Below are 17,192 nucleotides of genomic sequence, written 5' to 3' on the forward strand. Positions count from 1 at the left end.
AAGGAAAAGCACTGTACTGTTCAATGAAGATAACTTTAAACTAGTCTTAACTTTAAAGAAATACACTCTATACATTGCTAATGTGGTAAATGACTATTCTAGCTGCAAATGTCTGGTTTTTGGTGCAATATCTACATAGGTGTATAGAGGCCCATTTCAAGCAACTATCACTCCAGTGTTCTAATGGTACAATGTGTTTGCTCATTGGCTCAGAAGGCTAATTGATGATTAGAAAACCCTTGTGCAATCATGTTCACACATCTGAAAACAGTTTAGCTCGTTACAGAAGCTACAAAACTGACCTTCCTTTGAGCAGATTGAGTTTCTGGAGCATCACATTTGTGGGGTCAATTAAACGCTCAAAATGGCCAGAAAAAGAGAACTTTCATCTGAAACTCGACAGTCTATTCTTGTTCTTAGAAATGAAGGCTATTCCATGCGAGAAATTGCTAAGAAATTGAAGATTTCCTACACCGGTGTGTACTACTCCCTTCAGAGGACAGCACAAACAGGCTCTAACCAGAGTAGAAAAAGAAGTTGGAGGCCGCGTGTCACAACTGAGCAAGAAGATAAGTACATTAGAGTCTCTAGTTTGAGAAACAGACGCCTCACAGGTCCCCAACTGGCATCTTCATTAAATAGTACCCGCAAAACACCAGTGTCAACATCTACAGTGAAGAGGCGGCTGCGGGATTCTGGGCTTCAGGGCAGAGTGGCAAAGAAAAAGCCATATCTGAGACTGACCAATAAAAGAAAAAGATTAAGATGGGCAAAAGAACACAGACATTGGACAGAGGAAGACTGGAAAAAAGTGTTGTGGACGGATGAATCCAAGTTTGAGGTGTTTGGATCACAAAGAAGAACGTTTGTGAGACGCAGAACAAATGAAAAGATGCTGGAAGAATGCCTGACGCCATCTGTTAAGCATGGTGGAGGTAATGTGATGGTCTGGGGTTGCTTTGGTGCTGGTAAGGTGGGAGATTTGTACAGGGTAAAAGGGATTCTGAATAAGGAAGGCTATCACTCCATTTTGCAACGCCATGCCATACCCAGTGGACAGCGCTTGATTGGAGCCAATTTCATCCTACAACAGGACAATGACCCTAAACACACCTCCAAATTGTGCAAGAACTATTTAGAGCAGAAGCAGGCAGCTGGTATTCTATCGGTAATGGAGTGGCCAGCGCAGTCACCAGATCTGAACCCCATTGAGCTGTTGTGGGAGCAGCTTGACCATATGGTACGCAAGAAGTGCCCATCCAACCAATCCAACTTGTGGGAGCTGCTTCTGGAAGCGTGGGGTGCAATTTCTCCAGATTACCTCAACAAATTAACAGCTAGAATGCCAAAGGTCTGCAATGCTGTAATTGCTGCAAATGGAGGATTCTTTGACGAAAGCAAAGTTTGATGTAAAAAAAATCTTATTTCAAATACAAATCATTATTTCTAACCTTGTCAATGTCTTGACTCTATTTTCTATTCATTTCACAACATATGGTGGTGAATAAGTGTGACTTTTCATGGAAAACACAAAATTGTTTGGGTGATCCCAAACTTTTGAACGGTAGTGTATATATATATCCTTTCCTCCGCAATTACATCTGGCCGATTACCCCACTCTTCTGAGCCGTCCTGGTCGGTGCTCCACCCCCTCTGCTGATCCGGGGAAGGCCGCAAACCACCACATGCTTCCTCCGATACATGTGGAGTCGCCAGCTGCTTCTTTTCACCTGACAGTGAGGAGATTTGCCAGGGGGACATAGCGCATGGGAGGATCATGTTACTGCCCCCAGTTCCCCCTCCCCCCAAACAGGCGCCCCGACTGACCAGAGGAGGTGGTAGTGCTGCGACCAGGACACATATCCACATCCGGCTTCCCACCCGCAGACACGGCCAATTGTGTCTGTAGGGATGCCCAACCAAGCCTGTGGTAACACGGGGATTCGAACCGGCGATCCCTGTGTTGGTAGGCAGTGGAATCGACTGCTATATTACCTGGATGTCCTGACACATCTTTTTGATGAGGAAGGAGTAAGGGCCTGTAATGGAGTGAGCGAGGGAAGACAATGATGCCGTTATAGATGAGGTGGCCTCTGACCCATCTATTTTTAACCTGTTTTCAACTGGCCTTTTGAAGCCAAAGGCAAATCTCCACTCTGCAGACATAAAACCCTCTAATCTAATTTGATCTAATCTCTCTCTGTTTTGCTCCCTCTCAGTGGGAAAAAGCGTAAACCGGCGTGGACTGACAGAATCTTGTGGCGCCTGAGGGCCACCGCTCCTGCTGGCCCCAACTCAAACGCAGGGAAGCGTGGCTCCATGTCTGGCCTGACCAGTGGGACCAAGGTTATGCAGCATTGCTATCGCAGTCACATGGAATACATCGTCAGTGACCACAAACCAGTCTCCTCTATTTTCACTCTGCAGGTTAGATGCCACTAGAATTCACTGTGTGTGTGTGTGGGGGGGGGGGGCATTAACTGTGATTTTGCCCATTGTTTTATCATTTAGATTGTCTTGGAAGCTTTTTTGGGGAGATTTTTTTTGCACTGGTTACACAGTTTTAATTTTTTTTTTTTCTAGTTCCCATATAAGGTAGATATCCCCCTGGTTACACTCATTGTGGATGATGAGTGGAATAGCATTGCAGATGCTGTAGCCAAGTTCAAAGCTGCTCCCAACTATTCTCGCAGCTCTTGGGACTGGATTGCACTGTACAAGGTAAACTAATAATTACTAGTATGTACTAATAATTGCTAACATATCATCATCCCTACCAGTCAAATGATGTCAACAGCATTTTGAGTGAACTTACCTTGATTTGGGCAAATCTATAATTTTATTGATGATGTGTGTGCTAGTGGTATGCCTGTGCTTCCCTTAGGTGGGATTCAGACACCACAAGGACTATGTGGGGTATATGTGGGCCAAGCAAGAAGAATCTGATTTCCATCGGCAAGAGCATCAGGTAACAAATAACCATGCTAAGCTCTTATTCCTTGACAATTTCTTTCAAATTAGGTAAATTTTGGCTTCTCCTTCTAAATGTTTTCAAGGTAACCTTTACTGAGGAGGAGTTGCCCAAGGGCTCGGGTGACTACATCTTGGGTTACTATAGCAACAACATGAGCTCCATCGTGGGTGTAACAGAACCATTCCAGGTATTGACAAACACAACACTTCAAACAACAGGATGATACCTTATCTTTCCATTCCATTCCATAAGCCAAACCACTTATCCTGCTCTCAAGGTCGTGGGAATGCTGGAGCCTATCCCAGCAGTCACTGGGTGGCAGGCGGGGAGACACCCTGGACAGGCTGCCAGGCCATCTCAGGGCAACACTCTGCAGTAGCCTTCATTCATTCGTAGGGTGTTCTTTTAACAGCACACCCTTCTGATATGCTCCTAAAGCTCTTACCAAAAGATGGCTTGTCTTCCTCTATGATGAGATGATGATACGTTTTCTTATATCCCTCCGAAGGTTTGACTAAAGCCTGAAAGACAGACTTTCTTAGTGAATAAAATCTTCTGCAGAACTGAAAACAGCATACAAGGTTTTAAATACCATTAGAAAACCTCAGTTATCCAGGTCACTATGGCCAAATCTTGGGCCAATGACTCAAGCTTAGCATGATATCAAACAGACAGTGTAAGGTCTGAAGCAACTGTAATAATGTATGTAATAATTGTAATAAATGTAAAAACAAAACAGTAAAAAAAATCAAATACTCATTACCACAAAAGTATGATTACCTTTCCCTCATTATCGTTATGTATACCCTCTTTTCCAAACTGTACAACTTCCCCCTTGTCTTCGCCCTTCCACAGATCCAACTTCCCTCCTCGGCCCTTGATGGCAGCACTTCAGACAGCTCTGACTTTAGCTCGGAGGATGACAGCACCATTGTCCTCATGAAGACCAGGTCCCGTAGTGCGAGCCCAAGAAAGGACCAGCAACTCAGCCATCGCAGCCGCAGTCCAAGCCATAGCCGTAGTCGCAGCGGTAGCCCCGCACAGGCCAAAATGAAAGGGCTCAACCTCAGCAAAGGATCTCCTGCCAACGCCACTCCTGTGAACAGCTCCACAGGTCGCCCAGAAGAGGGCAGCGGCAGTCAGGTGTATGCCTCCACGGAGAAACCCTTGGCTGAACCTGCGGAGTCAGGGGTGTGATGAAGATCCCACTTCTTCCTGATTTCACAGGCGTCATGGCCAATGCTGTGTCTTTTGTTTTATACATGCACTGCACTGTATGTTCACTGGAATGAAAAATGTACAATTTCTGATGCTGTTTTTTTTTTCTTCCCAAGAATACACTTAACCATCTGGTTTATTAAGGAGGCTTTCTTTGCAGTTCTCGCTGTGCTTTTTTTTTTACAATTTGTAAAAACGTTTCCTCTGTCCTACTGTTGTTGTTTTTTTCACTGTCCCCTCTCAGGCATACACAGTGCTGGCTTTTGGAAAAAAAAACCCAGTGATCTAAACTCATAAGTACCAAATCCCAGTCAAGGAAAATGGTTACTGAATACTTTGTAGAACCACATTTTACTTACCTTTCATTCACATTTTTAAAAGTGACACATTGGCTTATCCGGTGGCTTTGTCTGCAGATTTACACGTGCACATGTGAAAATTTGCTCATGACAAAGAGCAGGGCATATCTGAATGTCAGAGGGAACATTGCTCACAAGATTTTATCACTTGTTTGATTTTGCTGAACCTTGTCCTACATTTCAAGAAAAGACCATGCCCAGTGGCAGTGCCACAGAGAAATTGTCCATACTGAAATAAATCCACTTGGACCAAAGTATAAGATAAACTTAAATAAGATAAACATCCCTTTGGGCAAATTGTGCACACACAGACCATGGAGTCACAGTGATACCCGAAAAAAATAGATTTTATTGCAGCCAGAGCATTTCAATTCTTATCTTTCCAACTTATCCACTAATCTTTGTTACTTTGCCCCTTTGGGTAATATTGTTAACTTGAGACCAACCACGGCAGTAACAGCTAAAGTGGTATTTCGCTCTGAAAGACATTTACATTTCTTAAAAACACATACCTTTTTGAGTTCATGGGACTTTTAGTGACTGTAATTTTTGACTAAAGCAAAAAAGAAATATTCTTTTAAAGGTTCAACACAGAAGACAAAAAAAAGCCAATCTTGGTGTCATAACATGTTAAAAGAAGTGTTTTTGAGGGAAGAGCTTTGAAATAGAGGAAAATAAGGAACATTCCTTTGTATATTCATTTTGCAGACATGCAAATGAATTGATCAGAAGATGGGCTAAATGTGATAAAAGCATAAAATAAGATATTGCTGTGAAATATGTCTAATAATTTCATCCTCGTGAGTACTATTTATACTCTCACTTTTTACATTTTCTCTTCCTTTTTACTTTGTTTCACGTTTCATCTTTTCCTCATTTTGTTTTGTTTTTTTGGGGTTTTTTTTCCCATACCCTTTATCTGTAGGTTGTGGCGATTAGGTGGCAGTGGTCGGTCACGAGTGGTAATGTGCTGGATTGTTAGCTTGTGACCTCTGAAGCACCATATTAGACACTCGGTACCAATGGGCTGTTAGCATAGGACAGTGCAAACTGTTGTAACGTAACCTCATTGTATAAGTTTGTGATCACATTTGTATGTCTTTTTTTTTCATGCCAAGTGATTGTGTGAATGTTTGGGTTTTTTCGCAAGTCTGTGCGTGTAGCTAGTGATGGCTGTGTAACAGGTGTGCGTGTGTTTGCATGGTTTGGTGGACATAGTGTACCCTCTGGTACTGTGACTTTGTGCCGTAAAGTGCTGTTATTGACTCTTTGTAATACTTGTGGTTAATGAGAAGTATTAGAAAACTATGGGAAGGACAGTGTAAAAAAAAAAAATCTCAAAATTATGGTCAATATTAGGGAAGGCAAACACAGCATAGTTTTGCTTGTGTCCAGTCTAGTTGATTCAGTTTAATTGTGCATCCTGATTTTTGTCATTTTCCAATGAAAAATAACCCAATGTACTGCATTTGACCTTTGTACAGAAGCAACGTGTTTTGAAAAGGTTATCTGGACTTGATAAAAACATAACTTATAGTGAATACAAGTGACTACTTTCAGTAATTTCAGTATGTGAAATAAGATACTCTAAGAGATATATGTCTAGAGTGTTTATTTTATGATTATTATATGTTGAATGATTATATATGTAAAAGACTAATATGATATACAATATGATTCAGAGTAGATGACAATCTATGCCGAGAATAGATTACAATACTTGGATTATTTATTTATTTTCTTATTTAATTCTGACAAATGAGCCTGAATTCTGCTGGCCAGTGAAGGAGCATTATTTCAAAGAAAATAGTACAATATTATATTGACAGTTTTTGCTGGGGGGGGGGGTTCTGTTTGCAGGTATACAGGGATAACTTCTCTGTACTTTCATTGTGGAAATGTCGATGTCTCTGCAAGTTTGTTCTCAGTTGGGAGATAGGGATGACTGAAATAAAAGAATACAGTGCGAGTAGGAGAAATTTAAAATGAGTATTGGTATCTGAGGCTGGTGTATGTACGGAAGATAATCATTCTCTTCTCCCTGACTCAGTACTGTATCACTGTCCAAATAGAATATATAACTCCCCTTCAAACTGTGATCTCTGTCTGTTTTCTGAGTCTCTGAGCCATGTCTTTATGAGCAATGCGTCATTTCTTTTTCCACTGATTAAAAAAAAATCACCATGGAAATTATTAGAACCTCTTTTCATTGGATGTTTCATTGTTTTTCCACGTGACAATGTAAGCACATGAGTGTACAGTAGGGTCTGTTGAAATTCATGATGACTTCTACGTTAGAAGACTTAGCAAACTACAGTCTGATCACATATAAAAAGATATAACCTGGTTTTATTCTTCAAATGATGGTGCGTCTCATATAATTAACAAAGATACAGTGTAAGTATTCATTTTGAGATTGTTTATGCTGAATCTTGTTTGCTACTCATTTTGTGTGTATGTGTGTGTGTGTGTGTGTGTGTGTGTGTGTGTGTGTGCGTGTTTGTGTGTGACGGATGCAGGCTGCAATGTACCAGATAAGAAAATAATGTCTACTTATTATACAAATAGTAATGGTCTCAAGGTAAATTCAATGAACTTTCCTTGAACTGAACTGAACTGCAAACTGAACTGCTCAAACTTTTGCAAGAAAGATGGCACAATATACTTAAATCAACCAAACACTATAAATAACTACTGACACGTTTTACACCATGATGTGTGCTGTCTTTAATTGTGCAATGAAGTCATTTAATCACAATTGGTATAGCGGAAATGTAACAGTGAATCTTAGCACAACTGATCATATCTTAGTGCTTGCAATACTGTTAATTGATGGTATAAGCTGTTTATCATTGCAGGACCTATATCCAGTATTCTACTTAAATATCAAAGGAAAATGTTATGAAGAAAATCAAAGACTAAAATCCTGCAAAAATGCAACAGGAGATGAACCTTGCATCATGCTTTGCCCCCCTCCCCCCCGTAAAGAGACTGTCTGCTTTGCAATTTCAGTGCTACATATCACTGCAGCTTTCTGATGCAACACTGGGCACTTGTTGGGTAGCTTGGCTCAGTGACTTAAAAACACTATAAGCAGTGGAAAAATGGCTGAATTAGATCAATTGATACAAACTAACCCTACAAAATATATCGTAATTTCACACCAGCCTTTATCAGGTCTCCTAATTGTTAACATTTCTTGTGCGATAAAACCTAAAAAGACCGGTTAAGCTCGTCTGGGGTTTCCCCTGTGACAGATGAGAGAGGAAGCAGTGAGACTGCCTTTGACTGGTGAAAAGGATCACTTCGTACAGTACAGCCCACTTCACTAAATGAAGCATGTAGGTATAACATATCTTGTCTGACACAAGATGGTAATAAACATTACACAACTTGATGTTGTGTAAGGAGCATATCTCCTATAGCTGTAGATGCTGCGTCAAGGCTCGGATGAAGTAAAGATTTTTTTTTAGGCACTATCATTTGCTTTCTCTGTGTTAAATGATGCAACACTGGGCCAGGATTGAGCCAGTTAGGGATGTGCTATCACTGTTGGTCCTTTCCCACATGACCTCAAAAATGCTTTGTCACCATGACAAGCATCAACACAATTGATAGCACAATGATTGTAAATTGGTTAGCTGTCATTGTTGTCTGCGATGAATTTCAAATATTTACACTGCCAAGAAAACACTTGATTTGTAATTTCTGCTCGTCAGTCATCTTGCCTTTGCATGCACTGACATGCAGTGCACATTGTTATCCCAAATCAATACCAGTGCATGTGTTAAGAAATACAAATCAGCAACAATGGAAAATCTTAAATGAGTCATTATTTATTCCACTTTAACATTGCACCAGGCACTTCTATTGCGCACTGTTGGAAATTCAAAACCATTAAACTGATACCTGTTGAGGTGGTGGTGTTTAGTACCATTTTGTATAAACAATTCCTCAATTGTTCAAAAAACTATTGTTTCTTGAGTACTTATACGTGGGAGAAGCAAGTGTTCCCTAGACTTAAAAATGGAGCAATGACGTAGTGCTCCTCTTAGTCTCTGGACTTTGTTCTCTGCCACTGGATCAGATGATGCTGCTTTAGAGCTCAGCTCATTGCTATCCAGCCCATATAGGAACTTGGTTTGATTTCATCATTGGCCTAAAAAGGTACCTCATGTTCAAAATCAGACCTTTTGATCAAGTTAGAAAATAGATAATTTTTTACCCAAGGGGTAAGCATGATATGGGAGCTTTCTGAGTGGAGTATACTCAAATTATGTTGGAAATAATAACATATGCTTCTGCTCCTTCTTCACTGTCAAGTTTTTTTTATTAACTTATTTAAGGTGTATCAAGCTGCTTCATTGGAAACAAGCCAATTCAAATAAAAACGCAGTAACGTTTTCCTCCACTGTTTAACACAAATAACTTCAAGCTTTATTTTTAACTCAGCGGTCACATGATCATCCTAATTACAGTCTGAGACAATGAAGCTTGGGTGAAACCTGATGATGGTCATCCAGCTCGTCTTTCAACACACCTACCCAAAAATACCATCAGCTTGAAGCTGACAAGCATCAAGTGGCAAATATTCAGACCAGATTTTACACCATGGATATGCAGGCATACTGAAGCATTGCACTTGAAGAATTAACATTTATTTACCAGTGTGTACAGTGTGTGTGTGTATGTGTGGGGGGGGTAAGAATGTTTCAGAGGTAGACACCAATACACGTTCCTCGGTTGTAACTGTAACCTAGACGAAGATAACTAAATGATCCCTGAACTCAAACAACACACCGTAATTTGTCAAATGTCAGCATTTACACAGGCACGTATGTACAGACATGTTTTGGGTTGGATAAGATGAGGCAAGGACGCTAACTGGGCGGGCAAGACCGACAGACCGCCGAGCGTGGCTTCTGTCACTGGACCATTCTGGGAATATGTGCAACCCTTCACTGGTTTCAGTGGTATCGTCCATTACGTAACGTGATGACGTAGGCGTCAGTGTATAAATACTGCTGCGCTGCGCCTTATGCCGCTGCCCATGCGCGCGCGCGGAGTAGGTACTGAGTCACAGGCGGGTTTGGGAGGAAACCGATTTTAAAAAAGCTAAAAAAAAAAAATCCCCCACACACTCCAAAAAATCCGTTTTCTTACTAGTCGCGTCATAAATATAACATTTTGTATTTCATTGAATAAAAGATCGTTTCAAAAATGATGAACGGCCAAATGAACGGGTTTCACAACTCCCTCATTGACGAAGACTGCTTCTTGTTCACCTCGGAGTCGGTCGGAGAAGGACATCCTGGTAAGACCCTCATTAGTCTTTTAATCAATGTCGTTCGGAACATTGAGTTGTTGGCGTTTGATTTTTTTTTTCGCAGCTCATTGTTACACTGTAGTCGTTTATTTTGGACAGGAAACCGTGTTGTACGTTTATTTTAATGTGTTACTTTCATGGCCGCTAGATAGATACCGCAGCTAAGCCTTTCGCCAGACCGGCTACGCTGCTGCTTGCGCGGCCACTGGTAATACTAAAGGCACAATTGTTTAACAGAAGGCGCGGCTTGACTCCGCGCCACTGAATTTCACATTCGGCATCTGGTATTAATCGTGTTCACAATTCTTTCATGCCTAGAATTGTTTGCTGAATCGGCTTTGCTTATTCAACGAGTCTCCCGTGATGTAGCACCATGTGTCATTAACAATAGGAATGTTTAGACTTAAAGCCGTGTTCTCCCATTTCCCTCTGATTTGTCACCACCGTAATTGTCAGTGATGCAAAGCTTAACCTTAGCTATTTTAGCGAAAATGCTTTTAGATTACCGGCCCCCCACACACACACACACACACACACCACACACGCGTGGACCAGATGTAATGGCGACGGAGGAAAAAGCTCGGAGGCCCTCCCACTGAACACGTGCTGATGGCGCTAAACCACCACACTTCCTGTTTCTCGCTGACGCAATCGACCAGCTGTCACAATTTTTCTTCAACCTATTACCTGAAGTGTTTTGATCGTTTTATCCAACCATCCGAACTGTCCTTGCTTTTCAGACAAAATTTGCGATCAGATCAGTGATGCTGTGCTTGATGCCCATCTCAAACAAGATCCTGACGCCAAAGTTGCATGTGGTGAGGAAAATGTCTTCTCAAATACCAAGCTACGGATGTTGTGGAGGATGGTTTAATAATATTTATGTTAATTGTCTTTCAGAAACTGTGGCCAAAACTGGAATGATCCTGCTGGCAGGAGAAGTGACATCCCGTGCAACTGTGGACTACCAGAAGGTTGTTCGGGACACTATTCGCCACATTGGATATGATGACTCTTCCAAAGGTGCTTCTGCATTTTGGAGTTCTTATGTGTATCTTTTTGAACCACCTGGTGGCGCTTGAGATTTACTTTTGTTATGTTGTCCCATATACAGGGTTTGATTATAAGACCTGCAATGTTCTTGTGGCTTTGGAACAGCAGTCTCCTGACATTGCTCAAGGTGTTCATGTCGATCGTAATGAGGAGGATATTGGAGCAGGGGATCAGGTTGGTAACGGGGATTGAAATCCAGAGCAACTGTGTTGCGTCTGTTAAATTTTGTGGGTGACAGATTATTGCTTCTGTAAAGTCAGTGCCTGTCTCTCTAGGGCCTGATGTTTGGCTATGCCACTGATGAGACTGAGGAGTGTATGCCTCTCACCATTGTCCTCGCTCACAAACTCAATGCCAAGATGGCTGAACTGCGTCGTAATGGCACCCTGCCATGGCTTCGGCCAGACTCAAAGACCCAGGTGAGGTCATTTTGGGGGAGGGGATTTTTTTTTTTAAAGAAACATTCAATTTTTTCAAACTATTGCAAAAGTATGTAAGTCTTATTTGCTCCATCCTCAGGTGACTGTTCAGTACCGTCAGGATCGTGGCGCCATGCTTCCAGTCCGTGTGCATACTATAGTTATCTCTGTACAGCACGATGAAGACATCTGTCTAGAGGAGATGAGAGATGCTCTGAAAGAGAAGGTCATTAAGGCTGTGGTTCCATGCATCTATCTGGATGATGACACTATCTACCACCTGCAGCCAAGTGGAAGATTTGTTATTGGTGGCCCACAGGTGAGTGTTTGAGGCCCATTGTTGATTGGTTAAAGCTAGTTGGGCAAATGTTTATTTGGTGTATTTGCATTTTTTGTTCCTTTGTCACAGGGAGATGCCGGTCTAACAGGGCGTAAAATCATTGTTGACACCTATGGTGGTTGGGGTGCCCATGGTGGTGGTGCATTCTCTGGGAAGGACTACACAAAGGTGGACCGCTCTGCTGCCTATGCTGCTCGCTGGGTGGCCAAGTCCCTGGTGAAGGCAGAGCTGTGCAAGAGGGTGCTGGTCCAGGTAAGATAAGCTGGAAAGGCCTGGGGGGGGGGGCTGCAGCTGGTGACTAATGTAAATTTTGCTTGGAATGCTTGATATGACATACATATGTGCTGTATTAGGTGTCCTATGCCATTGGAGTTGCCCATCCCCTCTCCATTTCTATCTTCCACTATGGGACCTCCCGTAAGAGTGAACGGGAACTGCTTGACATTGTGAAGAGGAATTTTGACCTGCGTCCAGGGGTCATTGTCAGGTAATGTATATCCTTTAAAGCTGCCTCAACACTGAATGAGCTCCTTGCTCCTCCTTCCCATTGCTTGTGCTTTTATTGTGCTGTTTTGCTCAAGTTGTCCCAGCCAAGGTTAAGTTCATTTTGACCTGCTCCTTTGTGATTCAGTATGGTATATTGGGCAGCGTTTTTTTTTTTTAAACTATATATTATACACCACAGTATTAAGCGTTAACGGCTATAGGTTTTGCAGATATTCAGTGGTAGCAAGGATCTTTTTCCCATTTGGTAAATATAAGACGATCACTGTTTGAAGGCCACAAAAATAGAATAATGTGCTTTTTGTAAATGGGATGACTGCTTTCCATCTGCAAGCTGCAGTGCCCACACTGCTCAAGGATGGGTTTTGTTGGCAGGGTAAGTGTCGCGCTTCCAAGTCTAACAATCTTCCCCGATTGGTTTTCTTTGTGGCTCTTGACACCCCACCCCATTGGCCGATTTTTAACATTGTGTGATTACAGATGCCTGCCTATTGAGATCACTTGTTGGACTGCTGTTAAATGTATTGATTATGTATTCCAGGGAACTGGATCTGAAGAAACCCATGTATCAGAGGACCGCAGCCTACGGCCACTTTGGCCGAGACTCCTTCCCATGGGAGGTGCCCAAAAAACTTAAATGCTAAATCTGTTAAGCTTTTCCCCCAGGCTTGTTGGTGTATATTACAGAGAAGCCTACAAGGTCCCAGGGGTGAAAGGCTCTCCTCTTTCCTCATAATGGCATCATTTAACCCTTACCTATCCCTTTATCACTCCCCTTTTTGTCCTGTCACTGTTATTCCTGTCAGTAGTATCATGCTAGTTCCTAGAATTGGTTCAGAACTATTTAAAATGGGATAGATCCCTGACAAATGGCTGAACTTAACTATATATATACTTGTGCCTCAAGTCCTAACTTAAGGCTCATATGTCCCTTGTGCTTTCCGTCATATCTCCTTTTCAGACCTCGCATTGTTGTGATTAGAGTACTCCGTTTTAGTGTTCCACGCTGAGTCTATCTGCAGTCTTACTCATGTTATATTAGGTTACATGCAACACTCCTTAATTTTTTGGTGCTACATAAGTAAGGGATCTTAAGGGCATGCATAGTTTGCAAGTCCTTAAGTTGAGGCATAAATTCAGAGATGAATAAGTCTGTTCTCCCACCTTTTCTAGCCAGTCCATCTTAAAACATTCCGTGATTCTAGTGCAGTTTCTTTTTCCTTTTTTTTTTTTTGTCCCCTTTCTGTGGAGGTTGCTAGAATGGCACTATTAAAGGTGAAGGGTTGTTGCTGTTTTTTTTTTTCCCTCCAAAAAAAAAAGGCTATGCATTAAAGAATACGAAGCAAGCCATATCGTGATTTAAGCTCTAAATTGAGCAGAAAGTCTCAAATGCCCCTACACAGACCTCTGCTGTTTTCTGACGTAATACAGAAAAGTCAGAAGCTGCTGTCACTGCACTGGTCTGTGGTGTGGTATTGGTTGTACTTGATTAGGGGGGAAATTGGATTGTCACTGAAATTCAGTTTTAAAGAAATGTATTTTGACTAAGTGATCAAAGACCTAGGCACTCCTTAGGTATATTGATGTCAGGTGTAGCTACAGAGAAGCCTGATTCCCATCTCTATCCTGAAGGAGTGTTTCCACAAGCTCTTATTGGCTAGTAATCAAACCATGACACTATTTATTTGTTCTCTGAAACTCAGCGTGGATACAGAGAAGCTGAGGGTTCAGATGGCAGCTTTAAAGTTGTTACAATGTGCATTCTTTGACTTGATGAATATTACTTTTCAGTGTTTTGCTTGTGGTTCCAAAGTGTCATACAGAAAAGCTTTGGTGCACCTCCACAAGGAATTGTCACTGGCAAATGTTAAATTATTGGGTTTTTTTTGACTGGGGGTACTAGGGTGACAAGAGTGTTTTGTTTTTTTTTAATTTTATTTAATTCCCCTATAATAAGTTGTTTCATTGCCCTCACCTGCTCATGACCGGGGTAGCAACATTGGCTGGTGTTGTACAGAGAAACCAGCCTGGTTTACATAGCTATCCTGTGTTGGATAGGGTTTCAGGTTTTGGTTTTGTTCCACCTTTTTTCCACACTCAAAAGGTCATCCTGTTGGCTTCAGTGAGTTTAAGAGTGCCTTTTCTGTTTCCTCTTTCCCTCTCCCCTGTGCTCAATCACTTTCTCTCCTCTTAACATGCGTCCAACCAAGGAACATGTAGCTCATAATGTATGCTTCATGTCTAGATTGGATAGTTTTCCTTATGTTCTACAATAAAAGGATGCTTTCCTTATATGTTGCCTCTCGTCTTTATTGTTGTTTTTTTTTTCCTCAAATTCCCGGGTGTTTAATGATTAATCTCATTGCTGTTACCTATTGAGGTTGCAGCTCCCATAATGGAGTATACTGATTGTCAAGTGGGGCATTAAACATGTTTTTTTTTTTTGTGAATGAGGGGCAGGTGCTCAAAACCTACTGGTTGTTGGATAGTTGTAAAATTTAAATGTTAGCAATTAATGGTATCAGCAACACATTTTACTCACCTGAGTTAATGCTACAATAGAAAGAAAGCTGGGAAGTATTTCATTTTCGGGAGAACATAATAGGTCACTTAAGATTTTTAGCACGGAGTATGTGAGGCCACGTTATGCCAAACCGAGCTGGCGGTTTGGAGCAAAGCATATTTGTACTCTGTTCACGGGCACATCCTGTCAGCCTTGCTAAACAGTTGTACATCACGGCAGCATGATGAGGCCTTGGCACTGTAGTGCCATGCTTTCTATTCACTCCAACTAGCAAGAATGCGACCACCGAGGCATTCTTTGGTGTGGTGAGCAATGGAGTCTGGTAAACGCGAACACAGGCCCAGAGTTAAGTGTGCTTCAAATGTTTGAATGTACAAAAACTCCAGTGGTCTGATAGGAGGCTGTTTACACAATACAGCTGTCATGACAACAGTTGATAGCATGACACGTCATGACCCAAGATGATATGGATAGAAGTAGCGATGACACCCAGTTTGAAATAAATGGGCAAAATGAAGCAATCAGTTTTATTTGACCAAGGATGTGTAGGCCTACACATACAAGGAATTGGACTCCAGTTCCTCTATTGCTCTCCCATGTACTTACACAGAATAGGCAGAAAAGAAAGCCAAGGTAAACAATTAACTATGTACAGATGAACATGTTTAAAGCATACATCCCTGGGGGACGCCAGTGCTGATTGTCCGGGTGCTGGATGTGGTTTTCCCCAGCCTCACCTGTATTTGCTAATTCCCTAAATGTATTTGCTAAAACTCACTCACTCACACTCTCTCTCTCTCTCGCGCGCGCCGATCAGCCAAAACATTAAAACCACTGACCGGTAAATGAATAACTGATTACCTTGTTACAATGGCACCTGTTGAGGGGTGGAATATATTCGGCAGCAAGTGAACAGGCAATTCTTGAAGTTGATGTGTTGGAAGCAGGAAAAATGGGCAAGCGTAAGGATCTGAGTGACTTTGACAAGAGCCAAATTGTGACAGCTAGGCGACTGGGTCAGAGCATCTCCAAAACAGCAGGTCTTGTGGGATGTTGCCGGAATGCAGTGGTCAGTAGCTACCAAAAGTGGTCCAAGGAAGGATGACTGGTGAACCGGCGACAGGGTCATGGGCACCCAAGGATCGCTGATGCACATAGGGAGCAAAGGCTAGCCTGTCTGGTCCGATTCCACAGAAGAGCTACTGTAGATCAAATTGCTGAAAAAGTTAATGCTGGCTATGATAGGTGTCAGAATACACAGTGCATCACAGCTTGCTGCATGTTGGGCTGCGTAGCTGCAAACTGGTCAGAGTGCCCATGATGACCCCTGTCTACCACCGAAAGTGCCTACAATAGGCACGTGAGCATCAGAACTGATCATGGAGCTGTGGAAGAAGGTGGTCTGGTCTGATGAATCACATTCTTTTACATCATGTGGACAGCCGGGTGTATATGTGCGTGGTTTACTTGGGGAAGAGATGGCACCAGGATGCACTATGGGAAGAAGGCAAGCCAGCAGAGGCAGTGTGATGCTCTGGGCAATGTTCTGCTGGGATACCTTGGGTCCTGGCATTCATGTGGATGTTGCTTTGACATTCATGTGGAAGTTCATGTGACTCGTGCCTCCTACCTTAACATCATTGCAGACCAGGTACACCCCTTCATGGCAACGTTATTCCTTGATGGCAGTGACCTCTTTCAACAGGATAATGTGCCCTACCACATTGCAAAAGTTGTTGAGGAATGGTTTGAAGGACATGACATGAGTAACATGACAAAGAGTTCCAGGTGTTGCCTTGACCTCCAAATTCTCCAGATCACAAGCCAATCAATCATCTGTGGGATGTGCTGGATAGATGAGCCCAATCCATGGAGGCCTCACCTCGCAACTTACACGACTTGAAGGATCTGCTGCTAACGACTTGGTGCCAGATACCACAGAACACCTTCAGAGGTCTTGTGGAGTCCATGCCTCAATGGGTCAGAGCTGTTTTGGCGGCACATGGAGGATCAACAGCATATTGGGCAGGTGATTTTAATGTTTTGGCTAATCGGTGTATACACACACACACACACACACACACACACACACACACACACACACACACACACACACACACACACACACACACACACACACACACACACTACATAGCCAAAAGTATGTGGACACCTGAACATCACACTCCTTTGTGATTGTTGACATCTCATGCTGAAACGGGAAAGGGGCCTTCCCCAAACTGTTGCCACAAAGATGGAAGCGTACACTTCTGTAGAATGTCATTGTATGCTGTAGCATTAAGAGTTCCCTTCACTGGATCTAAGGGGCCTAGCCCAAACCATGGAAAACAGCCCCAGACCATTATTCTTCCTCCGTTATACTTTATAGTTTGCAGGTAGCATTCTTCTGACATCTTCCTAACCTAAGATTGATCCATCAGACTGCCAGGTGAAGCATGATTCATTGCTTCAGAG

At 42.3% G+C, this 17,192-nt stretch overlaps 2 protein-coding genes across 4 annotated transcripts in view; both read left to right on the forward strand.

Annotated features, from left to right (window-relative positions):
* The window catches only part of inpp5jb (inositol polyphosphate-5-phosphatase Jb), a 48,800-nt gene extending 42,083 nt beyond the window's left edge, over positions 1-6,717 (forward strand). The window contains exons 9-13 of one of the 2 annotated variants that reach the window (XR_008812015.1): positions 2,220-2,427; positions 2,584-2,721; positions 2,862-2,968; positions 3,057-3,161; positions 3,830-3,842. Coding sequence is in view for 1 of the 2 variants with exons in the window: in XM_056299000.1 (XP_056154975.1) it covers positions 2,220-2,427; positions 2,584-2,721; positions 2,885-2,968; positions 3,057-3,161; positions 3,830-4,171 (877 nt within the window). In the remaining variant the exon portion in view is untranslated. Of the gene's footprint in view, positions 1-2,219; positions 2,428-2,583; positions 2,722-2,861; positions 2,969-3,056; positions 3,162-3,829 lie in introns of both variants that reach the window. The other variant, XM_056299000.1, reaches the window with a different exon arrangement.
* Positions 6,718-9,606: 2,889 nt separating this feature from the next.
* mat2ab (methionine adenosyltransferase II, alpha b) lies at positions 9,607-13,529 on the forward strand. Of its 2 annotated transcripts, XM_056283591.1 has the most exons (9): positions 9,607-9,865; positions 10,618-10,695; positions 10,778-10,900; positions 10,992-11,104; positions 11,206-11,349; positions 11,450-11,668; positions 11,759-11,941; positions 12,043-12,176; positions 12,735-13,529. In XM_056283591.1, the coding sequence occupies exons 1-9, from the start codon at positions 9,772-9,774 to the stop codon at positions 12,835-12,837; spliced, it is 1,191 nt and encodes a 396-aa protein (XP_056139566.1). In that variant the 5' UTR covers positions 9,607-9,771; the 3' UTR covers positions 12,838-13,529. The 2 variants fall into 2 exon arrangements, with proteins under 2 accessions (XP_056139566.1, XP_056139574.1); XM_056283599.1 differs by lacking the exon at positions 12,735-13,529 and having other exon boundaries at positions 12,043-12,180.
* Positions 13,530-17,192: the final 3,663 nt, after the last annotated feature.

The sequence above is a fragment of the Lampris incognitus genome, chromosome 1 (assembly GCF_029633865.1).
Source record: "Lampris incognitus isolate fLamInc1 chromosome 1, fLamInc1.hap2, whole genome shotgun sequence".
Lineage (NCBI taxonomy): Eukaryota > Metazoa > Chordata > Actinopteri > Lampriformes > Lampridae > Lampris > Lampris incognitus.